Source organism: Eulemur rufifrons, chromosome 24 (genome assembly GCF_041146395.1).
Source record: "Eulemur rufifrons isolate Redbay chromosome 24, OSU_ERuf_1, whole genome shotgun sequence".
NCBI classification, from domain to species: Eukaryota; Metazoa; Chordata; class Mammalia; order Primates; family Lemuridae; genus Eulemur; species Eulemur rufifrons.
Genome location: NC_091006.1, coordinates 9604005 through 9621730, shown reverse-complemented (window position 1 = coordinate 9621730; position 17726 = coordinate 9604005). Strand labels below are relative to the sequence as shown.

Below are 17726 nucleotides of genomic sequence, written 5' to 3'. Positions count from 1 at the left end.
TTTTTTTTAATTTCATTTCAGGATATTATGGAGGCACAAACATTTTGGTTACATGTTATGACTTTGCCACACCCAAAGGATTTGAGTCATGCCCTTTCCCCCCTACAATGCTAACCACGTCCATTAGTTGTGAGTTTACCCACCCCCAACTCCCAACCCCCAGAGAATATTACTACTGTGTGAGCACCTTAGTGTTGATCACTTAGTGCCAATTTGAAGGCGAGGACATGTGCGTATTCTTCCATTCTCGTGATACCTCGCTTCAGAGGATGGGCTCAAGCTCTTTCCAGGAAAATATAGGAGGTGCTAGATAACCGTTGTTTTTTATAATTGAGTAGTATTCCATTGTATACATACACCACATTTGAGAATGTTTTATTTTTGAAATAAATTCATGATTTAGATTTTTTGCTCTTCACAGATTGGGTAATTTGGATGTTTCGGGGAATTCATCCATCTTATCTAATTTGTTGAATTTATCCCCTTATTTTAATGCCCCTAAGATTTATAATATCCCATCTTTGATGCCTGAGGTTGATAATGTTGGTCTTTTCTGGTTTTTTCCTTAATTAGTATTGAGGTTTTTAATTATCATTAATTTATTTTTCAAAGACCTGGCTTTTAGTTTCCTTGAATTTTCCTATTATTTGTCTGTTTATATTTAATTGATTTTCACTCTTTATTTCCTTCTTTCTTACTTAATTTCCTCTTCTTTTTATGGCTTGTTGAGATAGAATCTTACGTTATTGTTTTTAGACCTTTCTTGTTTTCGAATACAAACATTTGAAGATATGAATTTATCTGAATACTACTTAACTGCACACTAGAAATTTTATGATTTTTCATTATTTAGTTCAAAATATTTTCTAATTTCTGATGTGGTTTCTTGTTTGACGCATGGGTGATTTAGTGTGTAATTTCCACATAATTAGGACTTTTCTGGGTGTCTGTTATTGGTCTTGAATTTATTTCCATTGTGGGTAGAGAATATATTATTTAATATTCCAGTCTTTTGAAATCATTTGAGACTTGTTTTGTAGCCCAGGATGTGTTTTGTTTTGTCAGATGTTCATTGGAAGAAAATGTGTGTTCTGCTGTTTGGGTACAGTGTTCTCTAAGGTTCATTTTGGTTAAAGTGGTTAATATAGTGGTTCAGATCCTGTATGGCTTTACTGATTTATTGATGGACTAATTATGCTATCAACAACTGAAAGAAGTGTTAAAAATCTCCAACTCTGATTGTACGTTTGTTCATTTCTCCCTTTAGTTCTGTTATTGCCTCGTGTATTTTGGAGTCTTTATTCAAAACATACATATTTATAATTATTACACCTTCTTTTCGTATTGACCCTTTCGTTATTCTGTCTGTCTTTGTCTCTAGCAGTGATCTTTTTTGTAAACTGTTTTTGTCTGATACTAGTTTAGCCACTCACGCTTCCTTAGGTTTTGCATGATATATTTGCATATGTCTTTTCCTATCCTGTTTCTTTTAACTAATTGTATTTAAAATGTGTCTCAAGGTGACAGCATCTAGTTGGATCTTGCCTTTTATCTACTCTAACAATCTTTGCCTTTTGATCTTAGGGTAGTCCTTTTACATATAATGTAGTTACTAATATGGGTATGTTTACCTGTACTTCTTGCTGTTTTTTCTGTTTCTGGTTTTTTTTTTTTTGTTTTATTTTGTTTTGTTTTTTTGTCATCAGTTTGTCCTTTTCTGCATCCTTTTGGGTAAATCAGATTTTTTTTTTAGTATTTTACTGTATGTCTCTATTGGCTTCTAGCTGCTGTTCTTTTAGCTCAGGCCCTTGGGATCTTTCCTGTATCTGCATAATTGAGAGATCCGCCAAGGATTTGGGCGGACTCATTTCTCAGAGTTAGGCACTGATCCTCTGTGGTTCTCTTGCCTTTAATTTTTTTCCCTAAATTTCTGATGTTTTTTCTGGCCCTAGGTTCTGATCTCTGACAACTCAAGCTGTGTGTGGGTGAAGCAGTGCTCAGTCTAGTTAACATTAAACTCACAAATCTGCCCGTGTGCTAGTGGTCAGCCAGGGATTCGGGCAGAATTTCTACTCAGAGTTATCTCACTGCTTCTGTGGCTCTCTTGCTCTAGAATTCTTGCCCTAAATTTCCAGCTGTTCCATAGCCCTGAACTCTGCCTTTTGCCACCTTGAGCTTGTAAGGTTGTGACTTTTTGCACCCAGATTTCGGAGGAAGGGTCAATTTGGAGAGCACAACAAGGCTCCTTGGTGCTTTTCCAAAAATCCTTAAAATCTTACAAATTCCTCATGTCCATTTGTAATCTCTTCCTCCCTCCTGCCCACCTCGTCCCAACCCCTTCTCAAGGCAACCACTGATCTACTTCTTGTAACTTATATTACTTTGCATTTTTAGAATTAATGAAATCATAGAGTATGTATTCTTTGTCTACATTATCTCACTTAGCAAAATTTGAGATTCACCAGTGTTGCTTCTATCAACATTTTATTTCTTTTTATTGCTGAGTAGTATCACATTGTGTGGATATTTGTTTTTTCATTCACCTTTTGATGGACACCGATTTTCAGTTTTTGACAGTTACAAATGAAGATATTGTGAGTATTCATATATAAGTGCTTGTGTGGGAATAGGCCTTCATTCCTCTTAGGTAAGAACCAGGAGTGGAATAGTTGGATCATGTGGTTGGTGTAGGTTTTTATCATTTATTTATTTGCCTATTGGGAGGTGTGTGTGTGTATATTAAATAATATTTAATAGATTTTATTTTTCAAAGCAGTTTTAGGTTCACAGCAAAATTGAGCAGAAGTACAAACAAAGAATTCCTATAGATCCTCTGTCCCAACACGAGCACAGGCTTCTCCACTGTCAACATATCCCCCACTGGAGCGGTGTATTTGTTACAATCTAGGAACCTACACTGACACATCTTTATCACCCAAAGTTCATAGTTTACATTGGAGTTCACTCTTGGTGTACATTCCATGGCTCTTGACAAATGTGTAATGTCACACATCCATCATTACGGTATCATACAGAGTAGGTTCATTTCCCTAAAATTCCTGTGCCCCACCTGTGCCTCCCTGCCTCCCATGAACCCCTGGCAATCACGGATCTTTTTACTGTCTCCACAGTTTTACCTTTTCCAGAACGTCATACAGTTGGAATAATATTGTGTGTAGCCCTTTCAGATGTCGTCTTTCACTTAGTAAAATGAATTCAGGGTTCCTCTCTGTCTTTTCATAACTTGATAGCTCATTTCTTTTTAGTGCTCAATAATAGTGTTTCCTTCTCTTTCATCAGTTCACCTACTAAAGGACATCTTGGTGTTTCCAAGTTTTGGCAATTATGAATAAAGCTGCTATAAATGTCCATGTGCAGGTTTTTCTGAGGATGGAGAGTTTTCAGTTCATTTGGGTAATTACCAAGGAGCCTGATGGCTGGATGTTATGGTAAGACTATATTTAGTTTTGTAAGAAACTGCCAAACTTCTTCCAAAGTAGCTATACCATTTTACATTCCCACCAGTAATGAATGAGCGTTCCCCTTTTCAACATCCTAACCAGCATTTGGTGTTGTCATTGTTTTGGATTTGGGCCTTTCTAATAGTTGTATAGTGGTATCTCATTGTTTGAATTTACATTTCTTAATGACACATTATGTTGAAAATCTTCTCATATGTCTTGCCAGCTGTATATCTTTGGTGAGGCCTCTGTTCAGGTCTTTTGCCCATTTTTTAATGAGGTGGCTTGGTTTCTTACTGTTGAGTTTTAAGAGTTATTTGTATATTTTGGATAATAGTCCTTTATCAGATATGTCTTTTGCAAATATTTTCTACTGTTCTGTGAGTTGTCTTTTCTCATTCTCTTGACAATGTCTTTCACAGAGCAGAAGTTTTTAATGTTAATGTGGTCCAGCTTAGCAATTCTTCCACTCATGGATTGTGCCTTTGTGATGTATCTAAAATGTCATTGCCAAACCTGAGGTTGTTCAGATTTTCTCTTATGCTATCTTCAAGGAGTTTTATGGGGTTTTTTTGTTTGTTTGTTTTTTACAGTTAGGTCTGTGATCCACTTTGCATTATTTCTGAGAAAGGTTTAAAGTCTACATTTAGATTAACATTTTTGCATGTGAATGTCTATTTGTTCCTGTACCATTTGTTGAAAAGACTGTCGTTGCTCCATTGTCTCACCTTTGCTCCTTTGTCAAAGATCAGTATACCATATTTATGTAGGTCTATTTTGGGGCTTTCTTTTCTGTTCCATTGATCTATTTGTCTTTTCCTTTATCAGTACCATACTATCTTCATTACTGTAGCTTTATAGTAAGTCTTTTCTTTTTTTTTTTTTTTTTTTTTTTTGAGACAGAGTCTCACTCTGTTGCCCAGGCTAGAGTGAGTGCCGTGGCATCAGCCTAGCTCACAGCAACCTCAAACTCCTGAGCTCAAGCGATCCTCCTGTCTCAGCCTCCCGAGTAGCTGGGACTACAGGCATGCGCCACCATGCCTGGCTAATTTTTTTCTATATATATATTTTTAGCTGTCCATATAATTTCTTTCTATTTTTAGTAGAGGTGGGGTCTCACTCTTGCTCAGGCTGGTCTCGAACTCCTGAGCTCAGACGATCCGCCCACCTCGGCCTCCCAGAGTGCTAGGATTACAGGCGTGAGCCACCGCGCCCGGCCCTATAGTAAGTCTTGAAGTTGAATAATGTCAGTATTCCATCTTTGTTCTTCTTCAGTATTTTGTTGGCTATTCTGGGTCTTTTGCTTCTCCATATAAACTTTAGAATCAGTTTGCTGATATCCACATAATACCTTACTGGAATTTTGATTGGGATTTCATTGAATCTGTAGATCAAGTTGGAAAGACTAGACATCTTAATAATACTGAATCTTCCTGTCCATGAACATGGAATCTCTCTCCATTTATTTAGTTCAGTTTTTCATTAGAGTTTTGTAGTTTTACTCATAGATCTTATACATGTTTTGTTAGATTTATACTGTAGTATTATGGGGGACGTGGTTACTAATATAAATAGTGGGGTATTTTTTTATTTCAAATTCCACTTGTTCATTGCTGGCATATAGGAAAGCAATTTACTTGTATATTAACCTTATGTCTTGCAACCTTGCTATAATTGCTTATTAGTTCTGGGAGTTTGTCATTTCTTTCAGATTTTCTACATAGACAGTCATGTCATCTGCAAACAAAGATAGTTTTATTTCTTCCTTCCCAGTCAATAGACCTTTTATTTCCTTTTCTTATCACACTAGTTAGTCTTTTCAATACAGTGTTAACAAGGAGTGGTGAGAAGGAACATCCTTGCCTTGTTTCTGATCTAGGGAAAGCTTCCAGTTTCTTGCCATCATTGACATTTAAAGTGATTATTGATAAAGTTGGATTAATATCTACCATATTTATTAATATTTTCTATTTGTTGCTCTTGTTCTTTCTTTTTTTTTTTTTTCTATTTTTGTCTTCTTTTTCTTTTGGAGACTTAGTCTCACGGTGTCACCTAGGCTGGAGTACAGTGGTGTGATCATAGCTCACTGTAACCTCAAATTCCTGGGCTCAAGGAATCCTCCTGCCTCAGCCTCCCAAGTAGCTAGGACTGCAAGTGCGTGCCACCATGCCTGGCTAATATTTTTATTTTTTGTAGATTTGGGGTCTTGCTGTGTTGCCCAGGCTGGTCTTGAACTCCTGGCCTCAAGCGATCCTCCTGCCTTGGCCTGCCAGAGTGTTGATATTACAGGCATGAGCCACTGTGCCTTTGTCTTCCACTTTGTCTGCCTTCTGTGGTTTCAGTTGAGCATTTTGTATGATTCCATTTTCTCTCCTTTCTTAGCACATCAATTATATTTAAGTTTCTCTGGTGATTATCTCAGAGATTGAAATATACATTAACAACTAATCCACTTTCCAGTAACCTTTTTCCACTTCACAGGCTTTGTTGTGTCTTTTCTTCTGCTGGCTTTGGGTTTGGTTTGTTCTTTTTCTAGTTCCTTGAAATGTGGCATTCGGTTGTTAATTTATGATCTTTCTGTCTTTTTGATGTAGGTGTTTAAGGCTATGAACTTTCCCCTTGAGATTTTGAATGCTTGTGTCCCCTTTGTCATTCAGTTCATGGAATCTTTTGATTTCCATCTTATTTCATCATTGACCCAAGGATCATTCAGCAGCAGGTTGTTTAATTTCCATGACTTTGTGTAGATTTGAGCGTTTCTCTTGGACTTGAGTTCTAGTTTTATTCCACTGTGGTTTAAGAATACACATGGTATGATTTTGATTTTTTTGAATTTGCTGAGCCTTGTTTTGTGCCCTAAGATGTGATCAGTTTTGGAAAATGTCCCATGTGCGGGGGAGAAAAATGCATATTCAGGAGAATGTTCTGTTAGTGTCTGTTAGATCCATTTGTTCTAGAGTCTTGTTTCAGTCCAGTGTTTATTTTCTGCTTCGATGATCTGTTCAGCTCTGTCAGTGAGGTGTTGAATTCTCTGTTAAGATGCTACTGTTTATTTCTTTGCTTACGTCTAGAAGAATTTGCATTATGAAACTGGGAGCTCCTGTGTTAGGTTCATATATATTTAGGATTGTTATATCTTGTTGAATTGCTCCCTTTACCATTATATAATGACCATCTTTGTGGGGTTTTTTTTTTTGGTTTTTTTTTTTTTTTACCATTGTTGATTTAAAGCCTATTTTATCTGATAGAGACTGGCTATACCTGCTTGATTTTGGTTTCCATTTGCATAGAATATTTTTTTCCATCCCTTTATGCACTCATGTGTGTGAGTCCTTGGTGGGATGTGTCTTCTAGAGATAGAAGATACTTGGGTTGAGTTTTTTTCATCCATTTAGCCAGTCTGTGTCTTTTAAGCAGGGCATTCAGACTGTTTACGTTCATTGTTATTATTGATATGTGGGCTGCTGTTAGGTTCAACATATTGGATGATATCTCATTGTTTTGCTTCCCTCTTGTGCTATTGCTTTGTAAGAGCCGTGAGGTATAACTTTTAAGTGCTTTTACACTGGTTGGTATCTGTTGTGCTGCTGCAGGTATAATGCCCTTTTGACCATTTCCTGTAGGGAAGGTCTAGTAGTGACAAATTCCTTTAGTGTTTGTTTGTCTGGAAAAGACTTTATTTTTCCTTCTTTTATGAAACTTAGTTTAGCAGGATACAGAATTCCTGGCTGACAGTTATTCTGTTTAAGGAGACTAAAGATAGGACTCCATTCCTTTCTGGTTTGTAAGGTTTCTCTTGAGAAGTCTGCTGTTAGTTGATGGGTTCTCCTTATTTGATGTTTTTGCCTCACAGCTTGTAGGAGTTCCTTCTTTGTATTGACTTTGGCCAGTCTTAGGACCATATGCCTTGGTGCTTCCCTTTTTGCAATGAATCTCCCAAATGTCATTGAATTTTATTTCTTCAGTAGATAAAGGGCTATTCAGATTATCTGTATCTTCTTAGGTAAGCTTTGTTAGTGTGTGTATTTCCATTTCTTATGCATTATTTCATTGTCATGAAGTTCGTAATAGTCCCGTCTTTATAATAGTATATGCAGCATCTGTAGTGGTGTCACCTCTCATTCTTGACATTTATAATTTTTATCTTTTTTATCATGTATGCTTAGAGTTTTATCAATTTTATTATGCTTTTCTAAGAGCTAGCTTTTTATTTCTATTATTTCTATTCATTTTTTGCCTACTTTGGGTTGAATTTCTTGTTTTTCTAGTTCTTTAACACCTTTCTTTTACAGAAATTTCACTCTAAATATTCTAAGTTGAAATTTTGATATGTTGTGTTTTCATTTGAATTGAATGAAAAATACCCTTCCTTCACAATGTCTCTTTTGTTTTGTTTTTGATTCACAGCTTATTTAGAAGTGTGCTATTTGTTTTCTGAATACTTGGAGCTTTTGCAGAGATGTTTCAGGTTTTAATTTCCAGTTAATTTGTGGACAGAATATACGTTATATGATTTGCCTCCTTTTCTATCCATTAGAACTTGTTTTGTGGCCCAGAATATGGTTTGTCTTGGAGTATGTTCCATGTGCACCTGAAAAGAATGTTACTAGATAGCATGTCCGTACTATAAAGGCCAAGTTGTCAGGTTGGTTGATAGTATTGTTTCAAGTCTACATCTTTGCTTATTTCCTATTTGGTATATGTATGTGTATGTGTATGTGCGTGTGTGTGTGTTTTAATTTTATCAGAATTTATTGGTCGTCTTTGAGTGCCTCTAGTCAGGCTTTGGAAGAGCTCTCTGATTCCTCTGGTTGTCTTGTTTTCTGGCTGCTGCAGCTTTCAAAGCCACCCCGCCCCCCTTTTTTTTTTCTTCAGCTTTTGAGCCTCCTGGAAAATCTGAATACACAGAGCCTTGTTGGTCAAAAGCAGTGGTCAGTGTGTAACACAGAGGGGGAAAGGTGTACTCCATCCCCAGCTCCCTGCGTGTCTTCTCGAAGACATCATAGTTGGTCTTACAGAGGTTTTGACCATCTTTTTCTTCTGGTTGATGCTCATCGGCAGGTAGCATTTGTGGGCTTTGTCTTTTCAATGTATCTTCATGTGTTCTTCAGAATTACACATCTTGACAGTCAAGGCAATAATCTGAGCTTCCAAGGAGCTGGTGTCATCAGGGTTTGCCACAACATTTTCCATCAGCTGGTCTTCCTTGTTGGTCATTTCCAAAGACAGGAGTATTCATGACATCACGAGCCTTCTCAATTCCAGGGATATTCTGGTAGTCTTTGAGCAGAGTGCAGGGTCGGGGGTCATGGTCTTGACTGAGGCAGACTGGTTTCCGGATGGCATTTCCGTCTGCGGCCTGGAAGAAGAGACTTCAAGGCTGCAGGCCCCACGGATTGGAAGGAAGCCTGGTGCTCCCTGTGCCTGGTGTCTCAAGAACTAGAGCCTGTGTCACTGCCTGGGTCCCAGTCGAACTGAGCACCTCCACGCAGTTCACAGCATGGTGACTTCTGACCCCCACAGGGCTGCTGTTGCTGTCCGTTTGCAGTACGGACTGAATTACACAGGAGCCACCACGCATCTTTCCATTTGTTCCTAGCTGTTGGGAAAAGGTATTGAAATCTCCAACTGCAAGTGTGAATTTATCTATTAGTTATTTTGAGCACATTTCCAGATGTGCAGGTTGTATGGTGAGACCCTATAATTGAGGCTTATATTTAGTCTGATTGATGTGCATGCTACTTATGATTGAGTTGCTGTAGCCAAAGAAGAGACTTCTAATTTACCATTCTTATAGGCAAAGGAGTCAGTTTATCCTTTCTAAGCACTTCCCGGGATGTCTTTTTGTTGCTCTGCAGTTGACTGGTTTCCACCTCCTATCCTATTTCTTAGATCTGTAGTTTTGTATTTCCACAGTTGTATAAAAACCAAAGAAAGCCCATGATGGTAAAGATAAGCTGAAGATTTCCTTCATGAACTAAAGCATAATCCTGAGGACTATGTGTAAAATTTGGAAACATCTGAACAAAGCATTCATTTGTCCTTAATTTTTTTTATTGCAGTAAAATGTTACACAAAACTTATTATCATTTTTAGTTATACAGTTGAGTGGCATTAAGTACATTTACATTGTTTTTGCAACCATCACCACCATGTCCACAAACGAAAACTCTGCCCGTTAAACAGTAACTCTCCGTTCCCCCTGTTCACCACTATTCTATTCCTGTCACTATGAATTTACAAATTTCAGGTACTCTAAGTACTTCATATGAGTGGAATATACAGTATTTGTCTTTTGAAACTGGCTTATTTCACTTGGTATGATGTCCTCAAGATTCATCCATGTTGTAGCATGCATCAGAATTTGCTTTCTAAGGGTGAATAATTATGTATTTACATATCACATTTTGTTTATTCATATTCATCTGTTGGATACTTGTGTTGCTTCCACCTTTTGGCTATTATGATAATCCTATGAACATGAGGGTACAAATATCTCTTTGAGACCCTTTCAGTTGTTTTTGTGTATGCCAAGAAGTGCAAATGCTGGCTCATATGGTAATTCTGTTATTGTTTCAAAAGAAACACCATACTATTTTCATAACAGCTGCATCCTTTTATAATCCTCATAACAGTACACAAGGGTTTCTGTTTCTTCACATACTCAACAATTACTGTTTCTTTTTAAGAGATGAGGTCTTGCTCTGTTGCCCCGGTGTGCAGTGGCATGATCATAGCTGAAGTGATTCTCCTACCTCAGCCCTTAGTGGTTTTTGATAGTACTTGTAACTAATGAATGTAAGGTTGTATCTCATTGTAACTTTGATTCGCATTTCTCTAATGGTTAGCGATGTTGAGTATCTTTTCTTGAGCTTGGTGGCCATTTGTATATCTTCTTTGTAGAAATGTTTATTCAAGTACTGTGCCTATTTTTTAATTAGATTTTTTTTTATTTGTAGAAGTTCTTCATATATAGTGGATATGAATTCCTTATCAGATATATGATTTGCAAATATTCTCTCCCATTCCATAGGTCGTCTTTTTCACTCTAGCGATTGTGTCCTTTGATTCACAGAAGTTTTTAATTTTCATATACTTCAGTTCTACCTTTGTTGCCTGTGCGCTTCGGTGTCACATCCAAGAAGTCATTGTCCAATCCAATATTATAAAGCTTTCCCTTTTGTTTTCTGGTAGGAGTTTTATAGCTTTTAAAGCCTTTATGTTTAGGATCTTGTATGTGGTGTAAGGTAAGGGTCTATCTTGATTCTTTTGCATGTATATATCCAGTTTTCCCAGTGTCAGTTGTTACAAAGACCGTCCTGTTCCCATTGAATAGTATTAGCACCCTTGTCAAAAATCATTTGACCCTGTATCCAAGGGTTTATTTCTGGGCTTTCTATTTTATCCCATTGGTCTAGGTCTATATGTCTGTCTTTATGCCAGTAATATACTTTTTTTATTATCGTGTCTTTGTAATGAGTTTTGAAATGAAGAAGTGTGAGTCTTCCAACTTTGTTCTTAAGATTGTTGTAGGTATTTGTGGCTCCTTGAATTTTCATGTGAATTTTAGGATGAGTTTTTATATTTCTGTGAAAAACACCATTAGGATTTTGATAAGGATTGCATTGAATCTGTAGATTGCTTTGGGTAGTGTTGACATCTTAATATCAAGTCTTCCAATGTACAAACACAAGGTATCATCCCATTTATTTATGTCGTTGATTTCTTTCCGCAACATTTTGTAGCTTTCAACGTATGTCTTTCACCTCCTCGGGTAAGTTTTTGATCCCATAACCTTGCTAGTTATAGATTTGTTCACATTTTTTGTTAATTCATGATTCAGTCTTGGTAGGTTGTGTTTTTCTAAAAATGTACGCATTTCATGTAACTTACCACTGTATTCATATTCTCCTTATTTCTGTAAAGTCAGTAATAATGTCCTCACTTTCGATTTTAGTCATTTTAATCCTTTTTTTGTTTTTCCTGTAATCTAGCTAAAGGTTTGTCAATTTTATTCTTCTTCCAGTGCCTTAATATAAAGTTAGGTTGGTGATTAGGTCTTTTTGTTGTAATAATGTAAGCATTTACAGCTATAGATACTGTTTTCTCATCTGTTTTGGTATGTTGTGTATTTGTTTTCATTCATCTTAATATTTTCTAATTTCCCTTGTGATTTCATCTTTGACCCATTGGTTGCTAAGAGTATGTTGTTTAATATATGCATTTTCTTGGTTTCCTTCTGCTGCTTTTAGTTTCATTCCATTGTGATCAGAAAAGATATTTTATAAGATTTCAACCATTTAAGATTTAGTAAGAGTTATTTTGTACCCTAACATAAGGTCAGTTCTGGAGAATGTTCCACATGTGCTTGAGAAAAGTGGAATGGTCTGTATATGTCTGTTAGGTCCGATTGGTATATAGTGTTGTTCAAATCCGACTTCCTTTCTGAGCTTCTGTCTGCTGGTTCTAACCTTTATTGAAAGTATCAAAGTCTCCACTGTTATTGCAGAGCTGCCCAATTTCTCCTTTTAATTTTGTTTGGTTGATATATTTAGGAGCTCTGATGTTTGATGTATATATGTTTATAATTGTTAGAGCTTCTTAGTAATTTGACCATTTTATCATTATGTAATATCCTTCTCTGTATCTTACGGTTTTTGACCAAAGTCTATTTTGTCTAATATTAGTATGTCCACCCGATTGCTTTTGGTTACTATTGATTAGAATGTCTTCTTCCATCCTTTCGCTGTCATTCTGTATGTGTCCTTTTATCTAAAGTTGTAGATCTCTTAAAGACAGCATATGATTGGATCCTTTTTTTAAATCCATCCTGCTAATCTATGCCTTTTTATTGGGGAGTTTAGTTAACATTTAAAGTAATTACTGGCCGGGCATGGTGGCTTACGCCTGTAATCCTAACACTTGGGAGGCCGAGGCGGGCAGATTGCTTGAGCTCAGGAGTTCGAGACCAGCCTGAGCAAGAGCAAGACCCCGTCTCTACTAAAAATAGAAAGAAATTAGCTGGAAAACTAAAAATATATAGAAAAAATTAGCAGGGCATGATGGTGCATACCTGTAGTCCCAGCTACTCAGGATGCTGAGGCAGGAGGATTGCTGGAGCCCAGGAGTTTGAGGTTGCTGTGAGCTAGGCTGACGCCACGGCACTCTAACCCGGGGAACAGGGAGAGACTCTTGTCTCTAAATAAATAAATAAATAAAGTAATTATTTACAAGGCAGGACTTTCTATTGCCATTTTGTTGTTTTCTGTATGTCTTGTAGCATTTTTGGTCTCTCATTTCCTCCATTAATGTTCTTTTTTGAAGCACATATTTTGGTTTTTTTCTCATTTTCTTTTGTGTATTTTCTGTAGCTGTTTTCTTTATGATTATCATGAGATCACATAGAACATCCTAAAGTCTTTTTTTTTTTAACTGATAACTACAATTGCATACAAAAACCCTACTTTTAAAGCTCTGCCCTTTATGTTATTGATGTTATAAATTATATCTTGATATATGTACCCATTAATATAAAATTTTTAAGATAACATAAAATAATTATAAATCTATAACAGGATTAAAAGTGAAGTCAGGAACCAAAATTACAATACTACAGATTTTTATATTCGTCCATAGATTTACCTTTAGTGGAGAACTTTTTATTTTCATATGGCTTTGAGTTACTGTGTAATGTGCTTTCATTTCAACTTGAAGAACTCCCTTTAGTATTTCTTGTAGTACAGGTCTAGTGGTAATGAACTCTTTCTCGGGTTTTATTTATTTGGGAATGTCTCAGTTTCACTCACATTCATGAAGCACAGTTTTGCTGGATGTAGTATTCTCAGTTTACAGGTTTTTGGGGTGGGTTTGTTTGTTTTCAGCACTTTAACTATATCATCCCACTGCCCTCTGGCCCTGCAAGGTTTCTTTTAGAGGGATCCACTGATAATCTTATTGAGAATCCCTTGTATGTGATGAGTTGCCTTTCTCTTGCTTTCATGAGTCTCTGTGTCTTTGAACAGTTTGATTTTAATGTTTCAATGTGGGTCTCTTTGGGTTTATCCTACTTGGAGTTCACTGAGCTTCTGCTATTTGTGTATGTATTTCTTTCCTCAGATTTTCAGAGTTTTTATTTAGCTTTCTTCCTCTGTCTCTGTTCTCCTTCTGAGACTCCCATTATGCGTACATTTGATTGATGATTAGTCATGAGTCTATTAAGTTCTGTTCAGTTTTTTTCATTTTTGATACTTTCAAATGACCTGTCTTCAAGTTTACTGATTCTTTTGTAGTTTTCGATTCTACTATTGTATTTTTCAGCTTCAGAATTTCCCTTGGTTCTTTGACAGTTTCCGTGTTTGTTGATATTCTCATTTTGTTCATGGATCATTTTCCTGGTTTCATTTAGTGGTCTGTCAGTATTCTCCTGTAGCTCATTGAGCATATCTAAAATAGTTGTTGTATAAAAATCTTTGTCAAGTAAGTCAGAGGCTTGTTCCTCTTTAGGGTTGCTTTCTGGAGATTTATTTTATTCCTTTGAATAGGTTCTCTTTCTCTGTTTTTTTGTATGCTTTGGGATTTTTTGTTGAAAATTAGGCATTTGAAAAAACTTCTCCCAATCTTTGTAGACCGATTCTTTTCCAGAGAAGACCTTCACTAGTTAGCAGAGCATGTTCTGAGCCCTGGCATCTGCTGGGGTGAGGGTTTAAAGTCTTTTCTGAGCATGTAACTTGTCTGAGCACGTGTGTGTGTGTGTGTGTGTGTGTGTGTGTCAATTCCCTTGTATATACAGGTCCTTTTAAAGGTCTTAATTTACCAAAGAGTCTCACCTTGGCTTCTTAGGCCTTATGTGTTCTATTATATTCCTATGCCCAGAATCCCTTTCCCTAGGCCTCTGTGGGTCTGTAGCATCCTTGCAGATTTCATGGACAATGCCCGCTGATGCTTTTTCTCATCCTCATGCTTTTGTCTGGCTGTGAGTCAGACAAAACAGTCCAGTTCCTCATGCAGGCCCCATACAGGTTAGCATATTGCAAGTAAAATCTACTCTACTCCCTTTGTTCTGATGGAGGGAATTGAGAGCTGGGCCACTGCTTACTTCAAATAAAACATTAAAAAGTAGCTGTGTGTACAGGAGAATGGAAAAGAGCACACACACAGACTCGGTAAGACACAGGCCCAGAAAAGACTTGAGAAGAACGTAAGCCCTCACCCCCTCACCCTGGCTAATCCCAAATTTTCTACCATTTTAAATATGGCTTTTTCTTGATTCAACATTCTCTTGGTTGAGGCTTTTTCAGAGCCCCCATAAATTTATTTTCGCCAGGCTGTAGTAGTTTTTTAACATTTCCATGGGGGAAATGAGGGCTTAGAGCTTCCTAGTCTGCTACCTTGCTGATGTCCGTCTCTCAGTCATTAATTTCTTTCACTCTCTCTTTTCAGGATGGAGGAATCAAAATGAGATGGAGACTCTTCATGAAGCAGGATTAAGGTGCCTTTCACTGGGAGAGCTTTCCTGCTGGCAAATCAAGAGACATGTTGTGAGCAAATTAACCAGAAGTCAAGACTCCATGATAAATATTCAAGGAAAGAATTCTCAGTTCCCCAGGCAACATGGTTCCCCCTATCAAGTGGGAACAGGAGAATCTATTAAGGCTTCTGTGGATGACAGTTGTCCAGTGAACCTCATAGAGGATCATTCCACTATCATTGAAAATCAAGAATTTCCAACTGAAAGAGTTCAAAATTCTTGGAGTGAAATATATCTGAATGAGACACAGAATTATGAGAGAAGTTATAAACAGACTCAGATGAAAAACAGATTATGCATTTTTGCTCCATGTGTTGACATTTTCAGTTGCATTTCACACCACCATGGTGATGATATAGTGCGTAAAGGAGATAAAGCTCTTAGCAACAGTGATTGTGGTAAAGACATCCTAAAGGTATCACCTCTTACCCAGCGTAGTATTCACACAGGACAGAAAACCTACCAGGGAAATGAATGTGCAGAAACCTTCGATGATGGCTCCAGTCTTGAACTTCACCAGCAGGTACACTTGGGGAAGAAGTCCCCTCCATGTGGTACCCACGAGAAGGATACCAGTTACAGCTCAGGTATTCCTGTTCAACAGAGTGTTCGCACAGGAAAAAAACGCTACTGGTGTCACGAATGTGGTAAGGGTTTCAGTCAGAGCTCAAATCTGCAAACTCATCAGAGAGTCCACACAGGGGAGAAACCCTATACCTGCCATGAATGTGGTAAGAGCTTTAATCAGAGCTCACATCTTTATGCTCATCTGCCTATTCACACAGGAGAGAAGCCCTACAGGTGTGACAGTTGTGGGAAGGGCTTCAGTCGGAGCACAGATCTTAACATTCACTGCAGAGTCCACACTGGAGAGAAGCCTTATAAATGTGAGGTGTGTGGGAAGGGCTTTACGCAGAGATCGCATCTTCAGGCCCATGAAAGAATCCACACCGGAGAGAAACCGTATAAATGCGGGGATTGTGGTAAACGCTTTAGTTGTAGCTCAAATCTTCACACCCATCAGAGAGTCCACACTGAAGAAAAGCCATACAAGTGTGATGAGTGTGGTAAGTGCTTTAGTTTGAGCTTTAATCTCCATAGTCATCAACGAGTCCACACAGGAGAAAAACCATATAAGTGTGAAGAGTGTGGGAAGGGTTTTAGTTCAGCCTCAAGTTTCCAGAGCCATCAGCGGGTCCACACAGGAGAGAAACCATTTCGATGCAACGTGTGTGGTAAAGGCTTCAGTCAGAGTTCATATTTTCAAGCCCATCAGAGAGTCCACACGGGAGAAAAACCATACAAATGCGAAGTGTGTGGGAAGCGCTTTAATTGGAGCTTGAATCTTCACAATCATCAAAGAGTCCACACAGGAGAGAAACCCTATAAATGTGAGGAATGTGGTAAGGGTTTCAGTCAGGCCTCAAATCTTCAAGCTCACCAGAGTGTCCACACTGGGGAAAAACCATTCAAATGTGATGCATGTCAGAAGCGGTTCAGTCAGGCCTCACATCTTCAAGCCCATCAGAGAGTCCACACTGGAGAGAAACCATATAAATGTGATACGTGCGGTAAGGCCTTCAGCCAGAGGTCAAACCTTCAAGTCCATCAGATAATTCACACTGGAGAGAAACCATTTAAATGTGAGGAGTGCGGGAAAGAATTCAGTTGGAGTGCTGGTCTCAGTGCTCATCAGAGGGTCCACACGGGAGAGAAACCCTATACGTGTCAGCAGTGTGGGAAGGGCTTCAGCCAGGCCTCACATTTTCACACGCACCAGAGAGTCCACACTGGAGAGAGGCCTTACATATGTGAGGTCTGCTGCAAGGGCTTCAGTCAGAGATCACACCTTGTCTACCATCAGAGAGTGCACACTGGAGGGAACCTGTGAAACACGAGATACGGTACAGCCTTCAGTTAGAGTCCACATCTTCCGTATAGAACTCAGCAGCTTCAAGGAATCTGCACAGGAAAGCAGCTAAAATGCTTCATTTTAAGGACTCAGTTGGGAGACTAATTCTTTACAAACATCAAGATTTCTCACAGATGAGAGAAAACTATTTGTTCTATCAACATGGTCAATGTTTATACCAGAGTTCCAAAGCATCCCAGTTACTGAAATGCAACACAGAAGAATCTTATTCATTGGAATCTACCCAAGAGAGAGGCCTTACTTTAACCAAATTATATGATTGACAGACAAAATTAATGTCAAGTGAAATGTACTCTCCATGTGGGGAGGTGTTTGTCACTGCTGTATTTCTACCATGTAGAACTATGCTTGGCTCATAATAGGGCCTGGCAGTTACTGAAGCAAATGGATGAAATCCCTATAACTACCACACATATTTGAAAAGTCTAGTCAGTTCCCAATCCTAACTATTTATTAATTTATAATCAAAAGCAATCCTGCAAGTAGCCTTATAACATTAGTTTCAGGAAATAAAGTACAGAAAATCATGCAATACTGCCTTCCACAGTGATTCGAATTTGGACAAAAGACTTGGGAATGGCTCCCATCCTTCATCCAGCCTCCGTTCTCTGTACAGTGTTATCATAAACCGTGTATGGTATAATTTTTAGTATCATTGATGTACTTGATGGGTTTTTATGAATAACACAACACTGCAATTTATGCAGTTGGGATTTTTTGGGCCCGCATCCATCAAGGTATAGTTTTACTGTAACTCAAAGTGTTAAAAGTAGTTGCCTATGACAAAAAGTTTCTTAGTAAACTT

At 37.8% G+C, this 17726-nt stretch overlaps 1 protein-coding gene and 1 pseudogene across 2 annotated transcripts in view; one reads left to right on the top strand and one right to left on the bottom strand.

Moving 5' to 3' along the window:
- Window positions 1–17167, top strand: part of ZNF235 (zinc finger protein 235) — a 30092-nt gene extending 12925 nt beyond the window's left edge. For both annotated transcript variants that reach the window (XM_069457467.1, XM_069457465.1), the window contains one exon: window positions 14901–17167. In XM_069457467.1, coding sequence (XP_069313568.1) covers window positions 14901–16879 — 1979 coding nt within the window. In that variant the 3' untranslated portion in view covers window positions 16880–17167. The remainder of the gene's footprint in view (window positions 1–14900) is intronic.
- LOC138374876 (small ribosomal subunit protein uS15m-like) lies at window positions 8240–9042 on the bottom strand (annotated as a pseudogene).
- Window positions 17168–17726: the final 559 nt, after the last annotated feature.